Raw genomic sequence first — 23,441 nt, 5'->3', positions numbered from 1 at the left:
CAAGAAAGGTGGATCAGATCTTGAAGGAATCTCGAAGTTACAGGAACACTTTAGCTAATTTTAACTTGAAAAATTGCACAGGAAGAAAGTGGCCATGTTGGTGGTCAGAGCACAGACCAATTGCAGTCTTCCTGAGCGACTCTGATGGAAGCTGTGAATCATGACAAGCTGTACGTACTGCAGATAAGCTTAATGTAGTTCATATAATATTGTCCTTGCTACTCCGGAGATGAGTATTTTATTGTATAGTAACTGACACTTCTGCGTAAACACGTTTCCAAATAGGTCACAGTAAGAAGACATGAAAACTCTGGTGATATTTTCTAGAGGTGTGATGTGACTGGAGTCTGTTCACCAAGGAAAGACATGCTAAAGACTGTTTTACTACCTTGACATTGTAAAAGTACAGAGGAAGAAAGGGCGTGCTTTTTACACCCTGTTGTGAAAAACTTCTTTGACAAAGTTATTTTCTTTCTCCTGTCATTTTGTGGAGGACCAAAGCAGCTCCCCTAGAACTTTCAAAGGACAGTGCACAAGAACAAGCAAATGGTTGCTTGTGTGAACTGAATGTCATGGGACTTGCTGTTAAACAGGTTTGATGTAAAAGTGAGCTATGATTGAGAAAGCCACATTTAGAAATCTTCCTGTCTGATGTTGTATAGCTATTTAGATACCACAGAGATACTCAGATACCATAGCATGTGTTGGAGAGATGTTGAATTTCAGCAGCCATGGAAGATGGTCTTTGGTCCTCCAGCTTTACCCAGTGAAATCACTTAGAGAAGGAGGAGCTGGGGACAATCATATGGACGCTGGAGTGCATGTTATGTGAACCTGAAAAGTTATAAAAGAGCAGGCTAAGGAACTCTCCAGAATGTTGATGCTGATTTTCAGTACATTTTAAACACTGTAGAAATTTCAAAGGATTAATGTACCAATACTAAGCTTAGGTAATGTGGGTAACCTATATGCTTGTCCCTGGAGACAAGACTAAGCAAAAATAATGATACAAAATCTAATCAAATAATGATTTTAAGTAATTAAAGGTTGGAAGCATAGTTAATGTCAAGCAAAGCGAGTTTAAAGAAAATGAGTCTTTTCAAGCAGTTTAGTTTGCTTTGAGCTACAACTTTGTATGGTAAAGGTAATAAACCAATATACTCAGAATACTTAATGCTTTTCCTTGGTAATACTGAAAAGAATGTGTACGTCATGGCATACTATAAAATGGATGGCAGTTTTCTCTACCTCGCAAGTTATTAAAGGAGGATGGTTGAGAGAAGGATTCGGGTAACTCGGTCTGTTTGGGTATCAAAGGGAAGGTTAAGGAGTGTTGTGATCACACGGCTGGTAAATACCTGTGAGATGATGTGCATTTGATAATCATAACTCTTCAAGAAGGCAAACAAGAATGTATCAATGACTTGATATTGAAGCTAGATAAGTTCATGTTAAAACCATGACGCATGCCAGAGACGTATTTCTAACATTGAGGGCAATGAATCATTGAAACAAATCACTATGTCTTTGGTGGCTTCTCTGTCCCTGGACATTTTTGGATCAACATTAGAGATAGATAAGTAAGTAAATAAATAAGAACACATACTGTCAGTGAGGCCTAGCTTTTGAATCTGGAATGAGATTTCTCTTAACAAAGTCCTATGTTTAGTAATATGTAGGATGTCCTTCTGCCCTTAAGAGCTACAAATCTGAACAAACACATTTTGTCAGTGATAATACTGAAATAAAAAAGACATAGCATGCATTATGTAATTTTTCTGTTCCTTTTTTAGATTTATTGTCTAGAATAGACTTGGATGAACTAATGAAAAAAGATGAGCCACCACTTGAATTTCCTGATACTCTGGAAGGATTTGAGTACATTTTTAATGAAAGTAAGTCGTATATGCTTTGTAAAGGCTATACTTAGAATAATATTGAGAGGTTATCAGAACTTTAATTATACCTTCTAAGTCCCTAATAGAATTTCACACTTTTCTATTAAGAATAAAATTTTAAACCTTAATGTTAACAGACTTGTAAATCTAGCTAAGTAATATTTTTTTATTTCATAAATCCCTCATTTTATACAATACTGTAGATTTGTGCTATGCATATTTTATGACTTCCTGTTTTATGTTACAGAAGTGTCAATACAAAAATTCTGAAAGTAATTTCTGTAGTGTTAGCATTAAAAAGCAAAATTAAAGAGTGGTCACTCGTTTAAGAAACATTTTCTTTACTGATTCACTTTTATAGATACAAAACTAGTTATTATTTAGATAATAATTTATCCTAGCTATTTCATTAATACCAACAGGAGAACAGCTATTTGTATTGATGGAAGGATGAGTAATGTGATAGACTGTCTCTTACTCTTCTGGTGTGGGTCACGGCTTTGCATTACAGCTAAGTGTGTGACGACTACAAGTACTTCCAGCTAGCTGAACCTGTATGTTAAATGAGTTAGTAGTATTTATAATTTTCAGTGCATGCATTTTAATATCCAGATGAGAAATAAGCCTCTGAGCTAAAGTAATACCAGGCTCCAGGAAATGGCTCTTTCAAGACTGTTTGAAACCTGTAGGACAAATGGGGACGTTTACAATTCTGCTTCTTTGCAGTGCCTGTTCTGTGAACAGAGGAACTTTAGTTTCTAAATCTGCCTGTCTTACATCTTCCACTTTTAAAGAAAAAAAGAGCTTTCCTTTAAATGATAGTCATTTATGCAACACTTAGCTTTTTAATACCCTGATGGCTTTCACAGGAAGGTACTTAGAGACTAAAAGTGTCATGAAAGTGATGCTCTTTCTTTGATGGGAGGGGTTCAGCTCTGTCACTTTTCAGCTCCTTATTTTTAGATCTGCACAGTGTCTACTGTCTTCCTTACTGACTTCAGAGTTAATGGTTCATATGTGGTTGATAAAAAGGGCTGAAATTTGAATTTTGGGGAATGATGTTTTAGAATGATGTTACTGAATATTCCATCAGTAACCTCACAGCCTGAGTGATTTCCATAGAAGGCAGCAAAACCTATTGCATATGTTACTGGTCAGCAAAACAATAAGGTCTCCATTTTACTCTTGTACGTTTAGTTCAAATATTCAGTCATGTACTCTTGTGTCATAATCATGCTTCTTTTTATGATAGAAAAGTAAGGAAGATTTTTATCAGTTGTAAAGAATCTGAAGAAGACAAGGGTTCCAGAAAGCCAAAGAAAAAAATGTATCAGATAATTACTCCACTTTACTTGTGGACAGAGCAACTTCATGTACTATTGAATAGCATACTTGAAGAGTAAATAGCTGAGAAGGAACAGCTGAAGGTAGAGTTATGATGAAAATACGAGAAGGAGGATACTTGGACCTGAGACAGGGATATGAAGTTGGGGGAGAAATATTTGGCTAATGTCTAGTACATGAGGGAGGACAGGTCCGGAAAAAAATGTCAAATAAGCAGATAAACATAACTAGTAGAAATATGTCTAATATTTTATTTAAAACATCAGGAATCAAAATGTAAGGGTCCTGAAAAGGTGTGAACTGTCAGCAGTTTCTTACTGTTCAAGAAGAAACATTTTGCTGGGAAACCTTACTTTCATCATGCAGACATTTCAGCTTTCAAAGGAGATACTTGTATGTATTCCTGTTTTTAATGTTTCTCTGATTCACTGCAATTTTATGATGGTCCGAGACCATAACTTGGGGTTTGTCTGATAAGTTGAAATGTTACTGGTAAGATACCCATTTTCTGCAGTTTGCTTGTTATTTCGTTGCCATTTTATTATTATTGTTATTGTAACTCGGTCCATGTCTTCATCTGTACTTGGGTATACTACTGAACTTTTGCTATGAACAAAGCCAACTGCAGAAAGTTACATGGAAATCTAAGAATAGCATGTGGTTTTGCTGTGATCAAGCATTCTGCTTTGTTCTGCTGTTGTAATCTCAGAGTACTCTCAATCTAAGAGCTCTTGCTTGTTTGCACAGTGACTGGGAGTTGAAGTGTATACCTTAATTGTGGACATGAGCTTTTTCAGATTAACTTGGAATGTTGTTAATCTTGAAAAGAAATGTTTCCCTTCCTTCCAACCTCCAGCCCGGTTTATACTCACATTTCTTCATAAACGCAATTGGTTTTGAAGTAGGGGATTTGTAGCTACAATTTGATCACGTAATTGACACTGCAGATCAAATATTAACTGCTAGTGTTTACATTTCAGTGTTAATCTGTAGCAAACTTGCAAAGCAGTTTGACATTTGATATGTAATTTCACTGTCATCACTTGTGTTTAGCTTGATCTAGCAATAGATACCATTCAAGGGGAGTGCATTTTGTTGTTATGCTACAGTTGTTTTCCTTCAAAAACACTGTAACCAAAAGAGAAGGAATTCATAATAGCCCAATGTTTAGATGCAGACTTCTTTTAAATTTTTCAGCAAATAAATGTGTCTTATTGAAAATGTACTGTAATGATCTAATTTTTTTGAACTGTAATGATTTTGTTTGGTTTACAGAAGGGCAGCTGAGACACATAAAAACTGGGGAGCCATTTGTATTTAACTATCGTGAAGATTTGCATAGATGGAACCAGAAGCGCTATGAAGCTCTTGGAGAGGTACAGTAATTGTGTGCATGTATGCATGCGTATATATATTGGTGTGCTATGTTTTTTGTTGTGTTTCTGTAGAAATGATACTTTTCTATCTCTTAAGAAAGATTCAGTGAGGTTGCAGTCATTTAACGGAAGGTATTTCAGGATTTGTTGCGTGTTGATTCTCTAACAGTAATTTCCATTATTTGCTGTATAGCTTAAGGTGTGATTTAGACTACAAGTTGACTTTAGTATGTGTTCAAAGTAGAATATCGTGTAAATTACACAAAATGTGGAATATTATACAGTGCAGGATTTTCTTTAACTTTCTTCTCAAGGCAAAGCACTAGGTGCAAAATTAGCATTGTCTTTCCTAGCTGAAGATGAATGCATTGGCTGGTTTTCTCATGTTACTAAGAGGTAGGAGGAGCCACTAGACTAAGTAGAGATCTGATGATTAATTGATTAAATATGTCTTGATATATTAGATATTGGGATGCTACTGGTACTTCCCAGGCTTTTTGTAGGGATGTAGTAAGTGTAGAAGCAACTGACCATGGTTCCCTTTCTATGTAAAAATGACTCTAATTTCAGTGCCGTACTTACTGTAATGCTTTAGAATTCAGAGCATTGACTTGAGAAGAAGGCATCTGATCTCAGTGAGTGCAGAACCGTGTGTGCTGAGTTCCTCCTTGCACTGTCACAGCCTCCGCTGCCCAAGACAAAGAACAGCCTCAGCACGCTGACGTCTAGGTAGTAATGCTGCTCACATCAGAATGGCTTTCAGAGAAACAGGATGCACAGTTTTGTGCACAAACTAGGGTCTTTTTCTTAGAAACTGTGTAACGTTGCCCAGCAGTTTCTGTTGGAATCATTATGGCTTGTCATTCAAAAACTGTCTTTGCTTCATGACTTCTCTGCTTTCATTAGTGTTATTGTTTTAATAAGGATAAACCACATTTATTCCCCACTTAGTCTTTCTGTTACATCAATTGAGGCTACTCAGAGATATGTTTGATTGTGCATGTTTAGAGATTTTGTGTTTTAAACTTTCTTGTTGTCATGGTTTAACCCCAGTGGGCAGTTCAGCCCCTCACAGCCACTCACTCGCTCCCCCCACCATGGAATGGGGGAGAGAATCAGAAGGGTAAGAGTGAGAAAAGTCGTGGGCTGGGATACAGGAAAAAATTTGTAGTAGGCTGAGATACAGTTTAATAGGTAAAGCAAAAGCTGTGTGCACAAGCAAAGCAAAAAAAAAAAAGGCAAAGAAAAAAAATAAATTCATTGCTTTCCATGAGCAGGCGGGTGTTTAGCTGTCTCCAGGAAAACAGGGCTGCTTCTTGCATAGTGGTGACTTGGGAAGACAAATACCTTATTGGAAGATAACTCTGAATGTCCCTCCCCTTCCTCTTTCTTTCTTACAGCTTTTATTGCTGAGCATGATGTCATATGGTATGAAATATTTGGTCATTGGGATCAGCTGTCCTGGCTGTGCCTACTCCCAACTTCTTGTGAATCCCCTATTACTAAACAGTAAAAAGAAAACTAACATGTCTGACATGACAGCCAGTCCTGCGCTGTTGCAAAGTAAATAGTATAAAGCATCTTGATTGAATTTCTTGGATGGATAAATAAGTATATACTTAAATTTATCACCAAATGGTTTCATGTGATTTCTTGTGCTGCCAAGAGTGCATTTGTTAAAGCTGAAGAAATGTCTTATTAGGTGGCCTTTTCTAGGTATAGCAGGGTAGGCTCTGGGAAATTCTATAGGCACTGAGCATGCAGGCTCAAGAGAGGAGTGCATGGCAGAAGTCTCTGACTGTCTTGATCAACAGGAATAACATTTCATCTGTCCTTAACCAGCGTAGCTGAATGAGGTATGGTCCAAGAATTCCCAGCAGCATTAGTTTGGAGAGGCTGAGAGAGGTGGAAGTAAAGGCTCAATGGACAGCAGTAAACCAGGAGAGGAAAGAAAAAGGGAGATTCACGTGTGTTCAGTGTAACACCACAGGGCCATGCAATGCTGTATTTTTACACATACAAGCCTCCATTTAAATATATGTACTCTGTTCTGTTAGAAAGAATTTCTGTTCTTTGAGAATAATTGCTCAAATGATCCTGATTCTTTGGTAAACCATAGTGGATTTTCAGTGGTGCAGGTTTTAATTTTTGGACCTTAAAAGGTCCCTTCCAACCCAAACTATTCTATGAGTCTGTGATTCAGGTAAAATGAAAAGCTACTGCAGGCCAGGCTGCTGTGACTTTAGTGGGATAGGTAATGTGGATTAGTCTGTCTCCCAGTTCCTTTCTGTGGCTCCCAAAGAGGCTTTGTGATGGAGACAGCCTTTCTCCTTGTGAGACTGTGATGAAGAGCTACTGCTGACCCTGCCAGCTTCTGTTGAGTGGTGGTCTGGGGCTCAGAGGCTGGCTCAGCCCCTCCGTTTCATTAAGGGGACAGCTTGGGTTCTGTGCTGGATGTGTTGGAACTGCCCAGCTGTTCAGCACTGCTTTGTCCTGCCAGAGCTTTGTTACTGGGGATTGAAGAACCTTGTTTTTTACCTCCTCCTCATCGTTCCTGTGAGAACTGTGGTAGGGGAGGAGATGATGGGAGCTAGTTCTGCTGCTTCTCGTGTCCTTTTGCCTCAACTGTATGTTTTTCGAAGGCAGGAAATGTGCTATTGCCCAATCTGTTGCGTTGTCTAAGTTACTTGATACACATTTCTTCCAACAGGAAACAGAATGGCACCTGTTCTGTGGTCTGTGTGTGACTGTATTGTCCAAATATCCGCATCTTCCAAATAAATGAGTTGGACAAGGCACAACTATAAAGATTAGTATGTCTCCATGTGGATTCCTGTGCCACCACACCTTCTTGTACATGTTTGGCAACATCATCAAATTCCTCATTCTGTGCATCTGGATAGTGAGTGCCACAGCTTCAACCCATACTAGTATGAACAACTTTTTGTGATTTTTGGTTAACCAGGAGGTGGGATGCGTTCATGGAGCGGGTGCCTTACACCTGTGATCTGTCTTGTGTGTTTTGCCTTAGTTATAGTCATTCTCTGTGTTCAGGTTTGAGTAGTCTTTGAAAATGCAATTTGTTTATATTGGTAGGCAGGGAAGGTTTGAGGTCAGGAATCTGACAAGGTGAATTGTTCCAACTTGTTTATTTGTTTTGTGTTTTTAGAGAAAAAAGATACTCATTGGTGTTTCAGGCTGTCCTTCATACTACATAGTTATTCGGACAAGCCACAAATTTATAAATGCTCCATTGTCTGTTTTTGGCGCTATGAGTGTTTATATAGTTACCTGAGAACACAGGGGACACTGACCAGCAGGACACATGGCACTTGTTCACATAGATAAAACCTTCTTTTGTGCCATAGATTGGTGGGTCACTGATGTAGATGTTGAATAGTACAGAAGTGGTATATTACCCTCTGATTAGCCGTTTTGTAGTCCAGGGTAACGTGTTTAGCAAACTGTGATAGCTTAAGAAGCAGCAGCTTGTATAACTCGTAAGGTGATGTAGTAAAATCTGGCCTTAGGCTTTGCTTTGAAACATCATCCTTTGCCTTTAGGAGTTCTCTAATATGTATTTGTGGCTGAACATTCATGTAGCTGGACATACAGTGAGATGATAAAGTAGCTTCCATTGTTAGCTCAGTCATTCTATGTTGGTTTTCTAATTTTTAAAGGATATACACATCCTGCCCAAGGCAGCGCGCTTTTTTTTTTTTTTTTTTTTTTTTTACTTTTCTTTACACATCCTTGCCAAGGGAGGCCGCTTTTTTTTTTTTTTTTTTTTTTTTTTAACTGTGCATATATATTGTGGGCTGCTTTTATTGTGTTTTAATAATATAAAGAACTAGGTGTACTTCCTGACCTTGCATTACGACATCATACTCTCTTTCTGGGAGCATTAATAAATTTCCATTTGGTAATCCATGATTTTTTGCTGTTAAAAGTCATGAATACACTATCTGTGATGTTCTGCCATTACTCTGGCTGTATGGAAATTGATTCTTCACAAATTACAATGGTTCGTCAACGTCTCCACTTCTTACATCTCTTTATTCTTCATTCATTGATCTGTTATTTCAGGCACCCAATTTGTTCTGCAGCCTCTTGATATGTGTTCCTAATAGACAATTTAGTGAACTGTTCATAATTTTGTGATTCTGGTTCAGTCATTGCTATTGCGGCATTGAATTTTGTGGAGAGCCTCTCGATTTGCTTTTTAAAAATTAAAATGGCAACAGAAGTGCACAGAACATGGTGTTGCAGCTGCTTCTAACTGCCGATTAATCCATGTGGCAAGTTTGAAGTACGATTGAGAACAGTTTTGTGACAACAGTTCGGTTGTTGCAGTCGTATCATTCCAGTTCAGGGTTGAATTTTTTTTTTCTCTCCAGGAGTTAGGGAGATTTGGATTCCAGGTTGAACTCCAGATAAGACTCACAGGATGTATGTCTCCTTGCATTTTAAGTAGATGTCTGTGTTTATTGTTTGTACCACACTTTCAATTGATACTAAGGCCACTGAAATTGCCAACAGTCACCTTCAGCCCGTGTTTCATCATGACGTTGAAATTAGCTGGAATTGTAAAGAAAATACCACTAAAGTGTGTTGCTAGGATTTTACCTTGCATTTTGCCAGTCATATAAATTGCGTTGGTAATGAGATTTCACATGAAAAAGATTGTGTTGACATTCTGCTTCCATAGTCTTACAGTAATCAGAGTATCCCTAGCATCAGTAGGCAGTTACTGTCCATCCCTCTGCCTGTCTCTTACAGCTGTAACACTGGGTAATGATAATTTGGTGATTGCTTGGAGGCCATTTAATATTTACAGATGTTTTTGTGAGTGCCATCACTAATGAAGAGACTTTTACCTGTACTGACAGTTTGCTTAGCTACCCATGTCTTTAAAAAAGTCAAATAGGATTTGTAAATATGTAGATTATAATAGTGGATTGTGGTATAAATGCCTCTGCTGTGGTCCTATTCACGGGCTAGAGTATGCCATCTCTTGTAATTGCAGCCTGTCTGACCTGCACAAGTGTATAAGCAGGTAGGAGAAGAATTGTGGTTATTTTTTGCAGTTACCACATCATAGCACAAGAAAATACCTTATATTTATGTAGAACAGATATGGAAAGCAAAGAAATAGAACACCTAAGTCAGAAATTCCTTGCATGTTTCATGTATGATAAGATACAGTTAATTTCACATCATCAGAGAAGTCTTGTTCCACTAAATAAACTGCTTTAAAGTGTGTGCACAATGTTAGGTCCAGCTCATCATAAAGCAGATGAACCATCAAGGTTAACATTTGTATGGGGGGGGGGAAATAAGTATGTAGAATTATGACAATGACAACCCATAATTAAGATCGCTAAGTAGTAAAATGTGATTATTTTTTTTTTTCCAGATCTCCTTTAAGTTAAAGAACAGCTTGGTCTCAACATAATTTAAAAAATAAGCGTTCACCTGCTACTAATTTCCTCCTTGGTTGCAAAGAGCATTATTTGTTTGGATGACTGAGAGAAAGACGCTATTTACATAGCACAAATGAAAGCATAGAGCAGCAGAAGAGGACATGTAAGTTAATGAAGAAGGAAGCATTAAGTAGTCTGCATTTGAAAGGGTAGCTTCTTACATGAATAACCCAAAATCTGATGATAGGCTGCACGTGCACCTGATAGTACTTAAGGTCCAATCTTGCAGCCGAAGCTCATGTGAATAAACTCAATAGGTCTGATCTTGTGAATAAGGGCTGCAGGATCAAGTTCCAAATAAAATTTGCAGATGATTAGTAGAAATCCTCACACTCTAGTGTCAGTTTCTTTGCACAGACAGTTTATCATTAAACATTCCGGATTTTCTCTGGCTAGCGAGACTTTAATATAATAGAGTATGTGCTGCACACCATGGATCATGCAAAATCATGTTTGTGTACCTGAATTATTATATTTGCTGTTAGTTATTTAGTGGTTGGAAAAATTTGTCTTGCTGAAAGGACAAAATAAATTGATAGTGATGATAATATATAGGCAGATTCATGGACATTTGCTTTCATGGGTTGCTTGCTTGGCTAGAGCTGTTGTAGAGGTTGCTCTGTTCAAAGGGATTAGATGCCAAATATTTAACAGGTGTCTGTTGAGTGTGTGTGAACTGAATTTTTTCAGTGTCAAGGAAGGGTAAACTTTCATGGGGATAGTAAAAATCCTCACTGAGAACCTAACAAACTCTTCCCAATTTTATGTCCTGTTTCAAAGGTAGAGTGAAAGCATCTATTTGAATTATTTTCCCCCATCCTTATTTTTGAAAGTGGTTAAATCCCATTTTGGGTGGTCTCCTTTGGAAACAATTTGATTGTGCTATTTCTGTGCATGTTGTGCCCTATCTACTAATGAATGTTGCAGAAGGTTTTTGCTTTTAGCAAAATTTTACAGTGGAGTAAATGTTGCAAAAATATTTAGTTGAACTGTTTGGACAAAAACAGACAGCTGAGCAGAAGAGAGAGATTGTGCAAGATCTTTAAATTAAAGTGTGATCTCATTTCTTATTAGATAGAGAAGAATCCATGTGGAATAGAGACTTTTGAATGTACCAGCTGGAGGAAGAGTTTAAATAATGCCTCTCACTTTTTGGACACCAGGGTCAATTATAAACGTAGTTTTTCAGGAATCCATGCCTTATTGGTTACAGGGTTTTTTGATACTAGGTTGATTATTTTCAGCTTGTGATTGGTAAGTGTGAAACAAAAATACGACACAGAAGGCTTTGAGCAAACTATATAAAGCACATAAAAATGGGGCAGGATATTGATTTTCTTTCTAATAGTGGTTCCTAAGCCGTAAGTAACACATTTCTATAAAGTCTCAGTCCTTTTACTTCACTCATTTTTGCACCAATGTGTTTGATAACCGAAAGAAAATGCTAGTAGGAGCAGCATAAAAAAATCCAAATCATGTATGTGTACTGCCTTTAGAATTTTAGAAAGATTTCAGCATTTAACAATCTGTTTATCTTCAGCATTTCTTTTTGATGCATGAAGTGGATGGACAGACAGCAAGGATTGAAGACTACTTAAGAGTACCTAAGGAAATTTAAATTTAAATGTGAATCTTTGTTGCATGCAATATATTCATTTGCATATGCTAAATCCGCTTTCAAAATCTGCTGTTTGTGAAGACTTTTTACTGGAATGATTATGTCAGATGTGCTTCAGTGAACTCTTCTAGTTTGTAGGCAGCAATTGGCAGTAGGTTGGTTCATCACAGTAACATGACAGTACTCGAAAGGTTCAGAGATAGTTTCATAATTATTGTTAGCATGATTTTTGAAAGAAATGATGAGCATCTCATAAACCCAGATGGGAATTTGTTACATTGTTGATAAATGTGTTGATAAATGTGTTTTACATTTTTAAATTGATAAACAGTGAAAAGCAGAGAAGATACAATAAGGCAGATGGTTGTTTATAAAGCACTTGCAAGTTGCTGCAATTCAAAGAATGGTACTAATTGTTAAAAAGAAGACAAAAATTGGAGTAGGGGGAGTGTTTCAATGAGTTAATCATGAGCTTTTTAAAAATAAAACCTTCAGCAGCTTTAGTTCAATTAGAACCATTCTTGCCATCCTGGGTTTATATGCAAAAGTTTAAACTCTCAGTTCTTAATAAACTTTTCTACCAACCATGTTCATGTAGCTGAAATTAAAAATACAACTAATCCACTTTTTATCTAAATGTATCCATTCTTTTCTTTCTCCTTTTTCTTGTTAGGAAAAAACCAAGATTTTTTGGACAGCAGGATAATTTTAAATTAGATCGGTCTTATTAATCATTGTCACTTAAAAACAATTAATAGAGTAGTGAACTGCAAAATCAGCAGAAAGTTCACAGCAAGGAAGTAAGATGGGATATAGTTGGCTTATTTTTTGTTAAAGAAATGGTGCAAAAACCTGGGTTTTGCCAACTAGGTGACTAGAAAAAAAGCAGTATTTAACTGGTACTTAGGCAGAATACAGATCAGCATGTCTGATGAAACCGGTTGATTCACCTTTGTCTTATGAATGTTCAGTTCTTGTTTCCATCAGTAATATTAAAAGTTTCTATGAAAGGGAAAGTATTTTCCTACTTTTTTTAGCAGGAGTGTTTTGAAAACCAGAGATATGTAGATTACTGACTTAATCAAGCAGCTCTTTTAAAATACGTTTATTTTACTTTAGCTGCAGAACTCCGGAAGAGTTAGTTCTCTTTCACAGGATTTTCAGCTTTTTCAAGATAAAGAATTTAACGCTTTCTGTGTTTGCAACAGGAGACCTATATCTTTCAGTTTTCTGGGAATGTTTTTATTAAAATTCAGCAGAATACTGGTATTTTTTAATAAAGCTGTATCAGCTGTGTCAGTCCTTAATAGGAATAATTTGAAAGGAAAAAAATTCAATTATAGATCAATAGAGCGTTGTATTTCTGTATGTGCAAACAACCTAAAATTACTTTAAGATGCTCCAGCTGCTCAATTCATTAACTCAATCACAACTGAATTTTGGTATCTGTTATCTTCTCTTGATTGCTGTAGCAGAAATACCCAGTTAGCATGCCTGAAATGGTTAGATGCAGTTATGACTATTAAGGAAGATCAGTTCAATAGATTGGTTACTTTGGATTTTGAGAGGCTTAATACATAGTTATTTATCTTAACTCATGCACTGTCCTGTCCGTAGTGATTCAGGAAATCAACGTGCTCCTCCACAAATAGTGTCAATTCCTTGTCGCATTCAGGGTTTCCAAATTTGCCTCTGATAGTCTACCTTTTGGGTACTTGCACCTCTTAACTCTTTCCAGTGTATCTGCCAAATCCTTGAGTTCCTGTCTTCAGTGATACCCCTGAGTATGTTGTGGGCAATAAGATATGAAAGACCTTTGAGGAGTAAAACAAAGAATTTTTCTATTTTCACTGAGTTAACTGGGGGTAGGGGAGAGTGTGCATATGTGTTTGCTATCTTTCCAGCAGTGTAAATTACATAGAAGTTACAGTAAGTTTCTTTTATTTCACTGTAGATCTGACACCCCCTAACACAGGATGGAAAAAATATGTAAAAATGTTCTTGATTTCTAGATTCATGAATTCAGCTTCTGTCCTCATTTCCAGTACACACGGTTCTATTCTAAGTGGGTTTTTTGAAGGTAAAACCTGACATGTATCCATCCTAGTTGGAGTGCCTCTGAGAGTTTCATGTCAAAGTACAAATAAATGTGTAAAATGTATTTGAAAATCGTTTTGTTAAGTTCTATAACCTGAACTTATTTTTAGACATGGTTAATTTTCATGCATTAGCCATATGTCTTTGTCATGTGCTGATAAGAATTTTGGTGCAGTGGACCTTAAAGCTGATGTTTAAGCAAGAGGGAAAAATACAAAATGTAAGAAATTGAGGTATTTGTCTACTCTAAGGTACAGTTCTAGGTGAGACAGCTTTTTGGATATTGTATGTTCCTTTGATTCTATGAAGTTGGTTAGAGAAATACAAACGTTATAAACTTAAATGAAAAATGGAGGCGAAGTATTTTGTTTTCATATAGTACTGATACAACAGGCACAAAGGGAGTGTTACTGTAGTTGGTTGCGCCATCTGAAGATAGTGACATAAATGAAAGCACGAAATTACTCATAGTTTATGAAGATTGTAGGAAGGCAGAAGGTTCAAGTGAAAGAAAAAAATTTAGGAGAGGTAAGAAGAAATTTTGAAATGAAAGTACTTGGAAAGTGCTGAACAGTCTTATGGACTGATCATCAGGGGTTTGATACTCAATTTCCTCTATGCCATTAAATATATCAAGATTGATTGTTACAACTGATCTCAACTTTTCAAAAAGTGTGTTTGTGTTTTTATCATTTTTCTTGAAACAACTTTTTCATCCTGCTTTACTCAATACTCAAATCTTTGAAGTGAACGTTTCTGTACTGCTGTCTTATGGACGCTTTCAACTTCTAGGTTTTAAAACAAATGTTGTTCTATGTACTAGTTAAAAACTTGTATGAAACTGCAGGTAGCAATGGAGATGGGGAATAATACTAAAATAGCTGTCAGCAAAATAGAAACGATGAAACTCTAGGGTAGGAATTGCTTTTGTTGAGGCAGAATGTAGTGTCAAAGATGTCAGGACAAAATGCTGATAGTTGCACAAGTTCTTCGTGGTTTTTCTTCAGCTTAAAACTTTATAGATCTTTCATTGAGGGAGGGATTTGGCATTTGTTGGCAGAAAGGGTATGCTTTTCAACGAAGTCAAACTGTTCACTGGAAAATAGTGTACCCAGCATACCTAACGCTCAAGAGATGTAAACTGAGCTCCTTCAGCATGTGTACATCTGTATACGTATGTGTACAAATGTTGCTATTTCTGTGAATGCAACTACCCTCAAAGTCAACACATGTAAAAGCTGTGAATGGCCAGAATATAATTTAAATAAGTGGCCAAGATGTAGCAGAACTCATGAATCCTTTTCCAGTATTACAGTAGTTTGTCATTACGTTTGATGGTAAGTTGATGATTACAGCAGGGAATGCACCTTTTGGGGGTTTCTGCCAGCCAAATGATCGCTATCACATGCATTACTAAAATATAAATGCAGTAAATATCACATGTGCTATCTACCTGACAGTTAGATTGAAGTCTTCTGTGCCTTTATAGCTGCAGGCAGGTGTTCAACAATCTCCAGGAAAACAGGGCTCCACTCTGAAGATCCCCTCTTCTTCCTTCTTCCCTCGTCTTTCTATGCTGAGCATGACGTCATATGGTATGGAATATCCCTTTGGTCATTGGGGTCAGCTGTCCCAGCTGTGTCTCCTCCCAATTCCTTGTGCACCCCCAGCCTCCCCACTGGTGGGGTTGTGGGTGAGGTAGAAAAAGCCTTGACGTTGTGTAAGCTCTAAAACATCCCTGTGTTGTCAAAGCTTTTTTCAGCACAGATCCACAACGTAGCGCCATACAAGTTGCTATGAAGAAATTTAACTCCATCCCAGCCAAAACCAGCACAAGGTGATACTGATATCTTGGGTATGTTTACTGGTGGAGCAGTTATTATCTTAGAATCACGGAATTATTTCGGCTGCACCTCTGGGGATTGTGCAGTCAACCCCCCTGCTCAAAGCATGGACAGCTTCAAAGTTGTATCAGGCTGATCAGTTAAAAAATTGCAGACTGCCTTTAAGCAGGAAGGCCCTAACTGTGAATGGTTGCTACAAAGATCTATCTGCATTCTCGGGTGGCGGAGCTTCCTGGTAGACAGGAGACGTGAGATAAAACTTGGTCCTGTGAGGAGAAATAACCACTGTAGATGGGGCTAGGCTCTTTTGGCTGTGAAGCTGACTTCTAAGGGAGAAAATGTGCTGGTTTCCGAGTTTTGTAAGGTGGTCAAATGTAATGATTCACTGAAGTTTTGTGAAGTACAGTGTGAAAACTTTGGAAGGAGCACCAGGAATCTTAAGGCAACTGTTAACTGGTTGTTCAGGAAGGGTACTGTTGTTGGACTATTGCAGTCAGAACATGACCTAGACTCGGAGAAGAAAGAGCAGTTGCTTGCCATAACAAAGCTGTGGTTCTGTCAAGTGCTGCTGTTAGTATGGATCCTACCACCTGCTCCCAGATTCCTCTGTTATTTGAGGTTTCAATTTCAGAGTACATATTGCCTTCCACCAACCGATCTCTCTAAGACATGTATCAAGATGCACTTGAAAAAGTATTACGTGATAGCCTGTATACCCCTGCTCAACTCTGTTGTGTTTGGCAAAAGTGCACTTTAAGAGAGTGTGTGCCTTGAGATCAATTTATAATAGAAAAAGAAACAGCTTGTTTGACAATATGAGCTTGTACCCATAGCAGTCAGCCAGGAACAGAGCTCTCATTTGTCCTGGGTTTCGATCTACTACTCAGTTTACAGTGTCATACCTCTTCTCGCTTAAGTATTTGGGAATGCCAGAAAGCATTGGATGGTACTTTGCTAGGGACCTCGTAAGGATTAATCCTGAAGTTAGAGGTCTGATCAGTTCTTGCAGATGTCAATGTAATTCAGTGCTCTTGGTCACGGTGATGTCTAGTATGCAAAAATATTTCCAGATGTGTATGGTTATAGGTAGATAAAATTCAAATAGTTTTCACAGTAGATATGTTGAAATCAGCTTGTGGGAATGATCAAGGTGCATATTGAGTTGCAAGTATATGGCTTGAAGTTTGATCAGTTCTACATCAGTAAGCTAAAACTGTACGGTGATAAAATATATCATTGATATTTCCTTTTGGAACAAATTTCTCTTTGTACAGATACAGTATGATTGGATAATTCCAAAGTAAATCCGTAAGATGGTGTTCATTGATCCTTCTGTAAGACAAATCTGATTTCGGTTCACAGTCTGCCTGAGAATTTAAAAATATATTTTCTTTCACTGTCTTTTACAAAGTTAGAATCTTTGGTGAAATGGTCGGTATATTCTTGTATTTCTAAGTTTCTTGGGCTTACCTTTCCACCTCCACAGGAAACCAACTGAGGATATTGATAGATGCATTAGAAAGCAGAACTAATTTGGCTGCAGTATTAAATGACCTACTAATAATTTTTGACATAAAAATAGCCTGTAACCCTAGAGATAATATGCATAAAGTGAACAGAAATTAGGTAAATCATAAGGTGAATACAGGTAGGAAGAGAAGGCCAATACACACCTTTAGTACCGTTTCTTAAAGATTTTTTTTTTTTTGGACAGGCTACATTCGGTAACAGAAAGGATCCTAACTTAGATTGTGGTAACATAATTTTGGGCTGACTTCCAATATTCAGGAATGCATATGTTCTTGATCCTTCATTACAACTCATAATTTTAGGAATATTGTGTTGGGAAAATAAGGCACATTAGCCAGCAGCACAAATAGCAGGGGAAGCCACAATATTCATTTCCCCTCAACCCAGCCAAAACCAGATTATTTGGCTGACTATCAAAAGGAGCAGCAGTAATTGTTTCCAGTATCAGTGGAGGCATTTTGCTGCTTAATGAAATGGAAGCTTTGGGGTTTTTTAACTCAAGAAAAGGCTTGGTCTCTGCCATCAATTAGGGGACAAAAATGGGATTCTCACGGCAAGCTGTAGGTTGCTGTCTGCCTGTGCCTTGCTGTTGCCCGTGAATTGCTGCAGGTGCTGCCGGGAGCTCCCGCTGCTTCTGCGGTGGCTGCTTGTCCTCTGCTGGCTCTGCTTCTCCGGGATGCAGGAGTGATCTGCAAAGACCAGCTTCCCAAACTTGGGTCGTGAATGTGGCGGGACCTGCCATTGTGTGTGATGAAGTGCCCAGGAGCTCAGCCAGGTGAGAGCCACCTTGTGATCACTGACCAAAAGGTAGTCCCAGCTTTACAACTTAGTCTCGGTTTGTAGAAGAGAAAAAATGGAAAAGAAGCATGGAAAAGGAGATTATAGGCAAACTGTAGATGGTAATGCGACGACTTGTCACTTGTCTGGCTGCTTGCTGCCAAACTCTGTGCTGACCTGCTGGTCTGCTCTTGCCTCTTCTGTCTGGGTTAGGCCTTGGGCAGAAAAAAGGGGGAGCACCTGTCGGCCTCTGTGCCCATTGCCCAGATTATTGACTGACAGTAGCTGTGGCAATGCAGATGCTGAGTCAGTATGTGATCACAGCGCTGCATGTTGCATAGAGCAATAAATAATGGGTTTGTGTTTGATGGAGCGCAGGGCATCCTGAATGGAGATTCTCTGCTCTGTTCTCATGGCATAGAGAGTTACACCAAATTCTGTTGTCATTGAAGAAGTTGCTTTTAGGCAAAAATCAGTCTGATTCCTAATCTCACCTTGTCATTTTATTCTCGTGACTGTTATTGTTGTTCGCTTTATTTTATCTGATATATATGATGAATTTAAAATGTCTTTCATTTTCTTTTTGCTCCCTGGGGAGGTGGTAGAGTCACCATCCCTGGAGGTGTTCAAAAAACGTTTAGAGGTGGCACTTCAAGGCGTGGTTTAGTGGGCATGGCGGCATTGGGTATACGGTTGGACTTGATGATCTTTGAGGTCTCTTCCAACCATAACGATTCTATGATTCATGTGTCTTTCTATTTTATAGTACACTTTCAGTGAACACAGAACTCTGCAGAGAGCTGCAGGCTAGTGACTGTGGTATAATTATAAATTGCACACAAGCATACTGCTTGCTGTTGTTGTCTATTTTCTTTATCTGTATCTAGGTGATAAAATTGCCTACTTAATGTTTCTATGAAATACTCTAAAAATTACAGAAACTGGATGTTAGGAAGAAATATCCTTTTCAGACAATATTTTGATACCGATCGTCATTGCTTTCTACTTGATATGTTTGTAACTGATAACTGGTGTATTGAACCACTTGTCTAATGAAACATGGCTATTTGTCCTCACACCCTGCCCCTCCAAAACCACAACGGATCCCATCATGCAGACTTCTGTTGGGAGACTGCCAAACACCAACGTGAACATGAACCAATCCTGGTCACATGGTTTATAAACAGACATCAGAACAGGTTTTTACACAGTATTTTCTGTCTCAGACTGTTTCGTAGCTTCACAGACTTTTTGGAAATAACTGCTTAATTAGTTGGACATGCTAAGTATTATACTGTTTTAATGCAAAATTTCCGTTAGAGCTTCTGAAATGTCCAATTTGACAAAAAAACAAGCTTCTCACAATGTTTGTATTCAGTAGGAGGTCAAAGACACAAGCTAATATTTGAAGTTTGCATAAAATCGTGAATTGTTGTGATCCTTCTTAATCACTGTCATTTTAAGCAATTTTATGCGTAATTGGACTGCATCTTGGTGGTTGGACTGAGAAAGATGTGATTCCTTCCCAAATGAAGTATATGGGTAAAAGTCATTAAAACACAGTAAATTCTAGTGTACAGAGCTTCACTGTTAGCTGTTTTTCCTCTTCTCCAGGTAGTTGTACCCACGTAGCTTAATGAGAAATGCTACACTGATGTGCTGTCTTTGGACATGTGCATGCTATGTGATTGGCTACATTAGTTTTTCAGTCATAATTTCATAGGAAGAAAGGATCTGCTATGCTTTGGACATCATCAACATAAATATTCATGAGCAACTAACAATATCCTTACATACTGTCTTCTTGTTATATGTGAAGTAGTGTGGGCTATGAAGTTTGTTTTATAAACCTGTTACCAAGACTATTTCTTCCTCATAGGATTGTTTTAAAAATAAAGTAGAAAAACCACATAAATTAACCTTTTCAAATTTACTTTAATGAAGGCATTTCAAATAATAATTTATTTCATTGTTAAATGGTTTCCTGTATTTTAAACAAGAGTGGAAGTGCCAGGATTTTACTTCTCACATAGGAAGCAATCTTCCTTACTTATTGGTTGAAAGTTCTCCTGGCATTTGCCATACCTGGAGTCTTTTGTAGTCTGCTCCCACTTTGACTCTGCCTGCCAGCAGAACACGAGGCTAGGTTAGATGAGCTTGGTCATGTGGAATAGAAAAAGGAAATATTTTCCTTGAGAAACAGTGAGGAAAAATAATAGAAAAAGGTTCATCAATGTCCAAGGTGTTTTTTTTAACCTTCAGCTTGATACCCCCAGAAGAGACACTGCCTTCGGGTTGGGTTTTTCTCTCCTTAAGGGGAAGTTTCTTTCAGAGTACTAGATATCATAACCGTGGACTAGAAAAGCAGAAAGCAAGCTAGCCATTTCTGTTGGACGTTGACTGCTGGCTTTTGTCAGTTACTCAAAGCAATTGAGGTTCCTGAGTTTACCGCTTAAGTATGCAATGGGTTAGTCACCCTGGTGAGATCTGTTTGGTTTGCTTGACCTAGTAAAAAGAGGTCCAGGTATTATTTAATAGTGAAACTATAAACATTTTTGTGATTTGTGTTCCTGAGGGTACCAACTACTATTTGTGCCCCCCCAAAAAAAAAAAAAAATCATGCTAAACGTCAGTGCTATGGCCCTTTTCAGCTAAATTTATTTAAATCCAATTTATTATGACCCACTACTGTTTTGGAGCATGGTGGCAAAATGGTTAAGACATCTTGCTATGGAAAGAAGGTGTTAATTTGAGTTCTTCTCTGGATTTACATAAAATTAAGCCTTCAGTCCATCTGTGAATATTTATCTGGTCATTTCTGCTGAGGAATCAAAGGTGGCAAAATGAGATGCTTGACACATCACTGACTTTTTTGTCTGTGACTACAAAAGCTGGTATGCTTTAACTATGTTAATCTGATATGTCAGTTGAGTTTGGCATGGATTTTTAACCTTTCAAAACTGCATAGCACCACCTCCCCACCTAAACTACTTTTTTTTTTTTCGTTAATAGTTGGAATAATCAAAACTGAAACTGCTCTTTCTTCTAGATCCCTTTTCATAATTAATCTCTAATATGAAATTTAGAGATAATCACCCTTTTTAGTTCTTGAATTGGAATATTAAAATGTGTTTGTAAGCCTCATTTATATTTGTTCCTCTGTTATTCTTTTGGGCTTTTTTTGAGTTTCCTTTTTTGCTCTGCAACCTTTTCGTCCTTTTGTTTCATATCTCAGCTTGGGGATAGAGGTCATGCTTTCTGCTGATGTTTAATTGCTTCTAGTGCAAGGTGCTTGATTGAAGCCTCTGCTTAGTACTAATACGTATATACGTTTATGTATACATATTTAAAAAGACAATTTTCATAAGATGGGCTATGTAATTGAGCCATTTCTGAAGCCAAATAATTGTCACGTGATTTCTAAAATTAGAGATGCTTTTCTTAAAAAGGGAAAAAAGAAAAACAAAAAATAAGCCAACAGGTGTCAGCAAAGACCATGTAACAAAACATTGGGTCAAATCACATCAACAGTGAATGCATTCATGACAAATCCCTGTTGTTTTTCATTTAATTCTCTCAAAAGATCTTGAGATCCTATTTGTGATCAGTCAACTCAGAATCCAGAATATCACACCCATGTGTTACGATTGAATTGAATTGCTTTCAGTAGAAAACGCAAGAAATCCCTTAGAGGTAATGTCAATTCCATCTAATGAATTGTTCTCCCACACTATAATCCAAGTGAGGTCTTTTGTGGATTTTTAAAATGCCATTGATTTTTTTCTTTTTTTTTTTTCTTTTTTTTTTTTCGTTTTTAGCTTGCAGTGAACAGAGCCTTTAGAAAGTCCATTCAGCTTTTAGGATTTTTTGTTCTGGCATGGTGATGGTGGATTATTTTTTTTTGTTTGTCCCCGTTCTTAGGTAAGTCTGTGTCCAAGAGCAGTATGTCAAAAGTTCCTTTGCATCTCTTGTTGTTTCTTATTGGCGGGTTTCTCACTTGAGAGTCAAAATAAAGCTCATTCAACTAAGGCTATGGCAGCCACAGTTGCAAGCCTCGGGTCAGTCCCACCACTTGAGATTTGCCGCAGGGCAGTCAGTTGGAATTCATTTTGTATTTGTTTCACTGAATGTTATTGCTCTTACTCTGCCAAGAGGAAAAAGTTGTGGATAGACTACTGTATGTTATAAGGATTGTCTCCTCATGCTCGTTTTCTCTTTTTGCGTTAAAGTGCTTATTACCAATGAGGAGACAAATCTTATAAAACAAGAAAATCCATTACTTGTAATGGCATTGCTTCCAGTGGTTTATACTTGTTTATTTTTAAGATTAGTGATAAAATCTCCAGCCTGCGTACACTGCCTTGAAGTTCTTAGAAACTACTAGTAGAGCTGAGGGGCCAAATCTCTGAGGCTGAATTTAAATTATTTGAAAATAATAGCCTTTCTATGCCTGTGAAAGATCCATTTTTTTGAGGAATTTAGATTCCAGACGTTGTAATTTGTTGTGTCAGGTCTGAGTTGATAGTTGAAACTGTTTTAGAGGTCTGAGGGGCTGATGGTGAATCTTTTGCTGCACTGTGCAAGGTCAAGTTGAGCATACTACTTTAGGAAAAAAGAACACAAAGGCAAATAAGGTTGATTTTGGTTTGTATATGGATTTGTTAGGCGAACTGGTAATGTTCAACTGTTAGGGATTCTAAGTGCAGTTCTGTCACAGAGTGGGAATTGACCAATGAACCTAAGGTTGAGTTGTTTCTGCATTCTCAAAAGAAAAATAAAAAAACTTGCATTTTTCTTCAAATCCAAGCATAGGAAATTATACCTGAGCAAGTTATTGTAGAAGGTAGAGATGGTCAGACTTCAGTGGTTTCTGAGCAACTCTTTTTCACTAATATTTCTATTTGTAATTTTTACCCTTTTTTTCTCTGTAATATATTTTTATGTATGAATTTAAATAGGTTAAAGTATAGTTAACTTATAAGGTTAATGGAGGAACAATAAAGTACTAATGACACCAATAATGGACTAACCCTTTTTATGATAGGACTTATGAAAAACCAGGAAGTCAAGCAAGAAGGAAAATGCCATCGCACCTGTGTTTTATTAGAATCATAGAATGGTTTGGGTTGGAAGGGACCTTGAAGACCACCCAGTTCCAAACCCTCTGCCACGGGCAGGGACACCTTCCACCAGACCAGGTCACTCACAGCCCCATCCAACCTGGCCTTGAACACTTCCAGGGATGGGGCAGCCACAGCTTCTCTGGGCAACCTCTGCCACTGCCTCACCACCCTCACCGGGAAGACTTTCTTCCTGATACTTCATCTAAATCTTCCCTCTTCGAGTTCAAAGCCATTGCCCCTTGTCCTGTCACTCCCTGCCCTTGTCAAAAGTCCCTCCCCAGCTTTCTTGTCAGCCCCTTTAGGTACTGGAAGGCTGCTCTAAGGTCTGCCCGGAGCCTTCTCTTCTCCAGG

General features: G+C 37.8%; 1 protein-coding gene across 1 annotated transcript in view; it reads left to right on the top strand.

Moving 5' to 3' along the window:
- LOC104165927 (protein FAM172A) overlaps positions 1 to 23,441 on the top strand; it is a gene marked incomplete at its 3' end in the record, with an annotated part of 107,345 nt that overhangs the window by 1,233 nt on the left and 82,671 nt on the right. Inside the window, exons 2-3 of the mRNA XM_009705700.1 lie at positions 1,794 to 1,895; positions 4,518 to 4,618. Of these exons, the coding sequence (XP_009704002.1) occupies positions 1,794 to 1,895; positions 4,518 to 4,618 (203 nt within the window). The remainder of the gene's footprint in view (positions 1 to 1,793; positions 1,896 to 4,517; positions 4,619 to 23,441) is intronic.

Source organism: Cariama cristata, unplaced genomic scaffold (assembly GCF_000690535.1).
Source record: "Cariama cristata isolate BGI_N322 unplaced genomic scaffold, ASM69053v1 scaffold12448, whole genome shotgun sequence".
NCBI classification, from domain to species: Eukaryota; Metazoa; Chordata; class Aves; order Cariamiformes; family Cariamidae; genus Cariama; species Cariama cristata.
The sequence above is the reverse complement of the archived record's forward strand: the minus strand, read 5'-3'. Positions and strand labels throughout refer to the sequence as shown.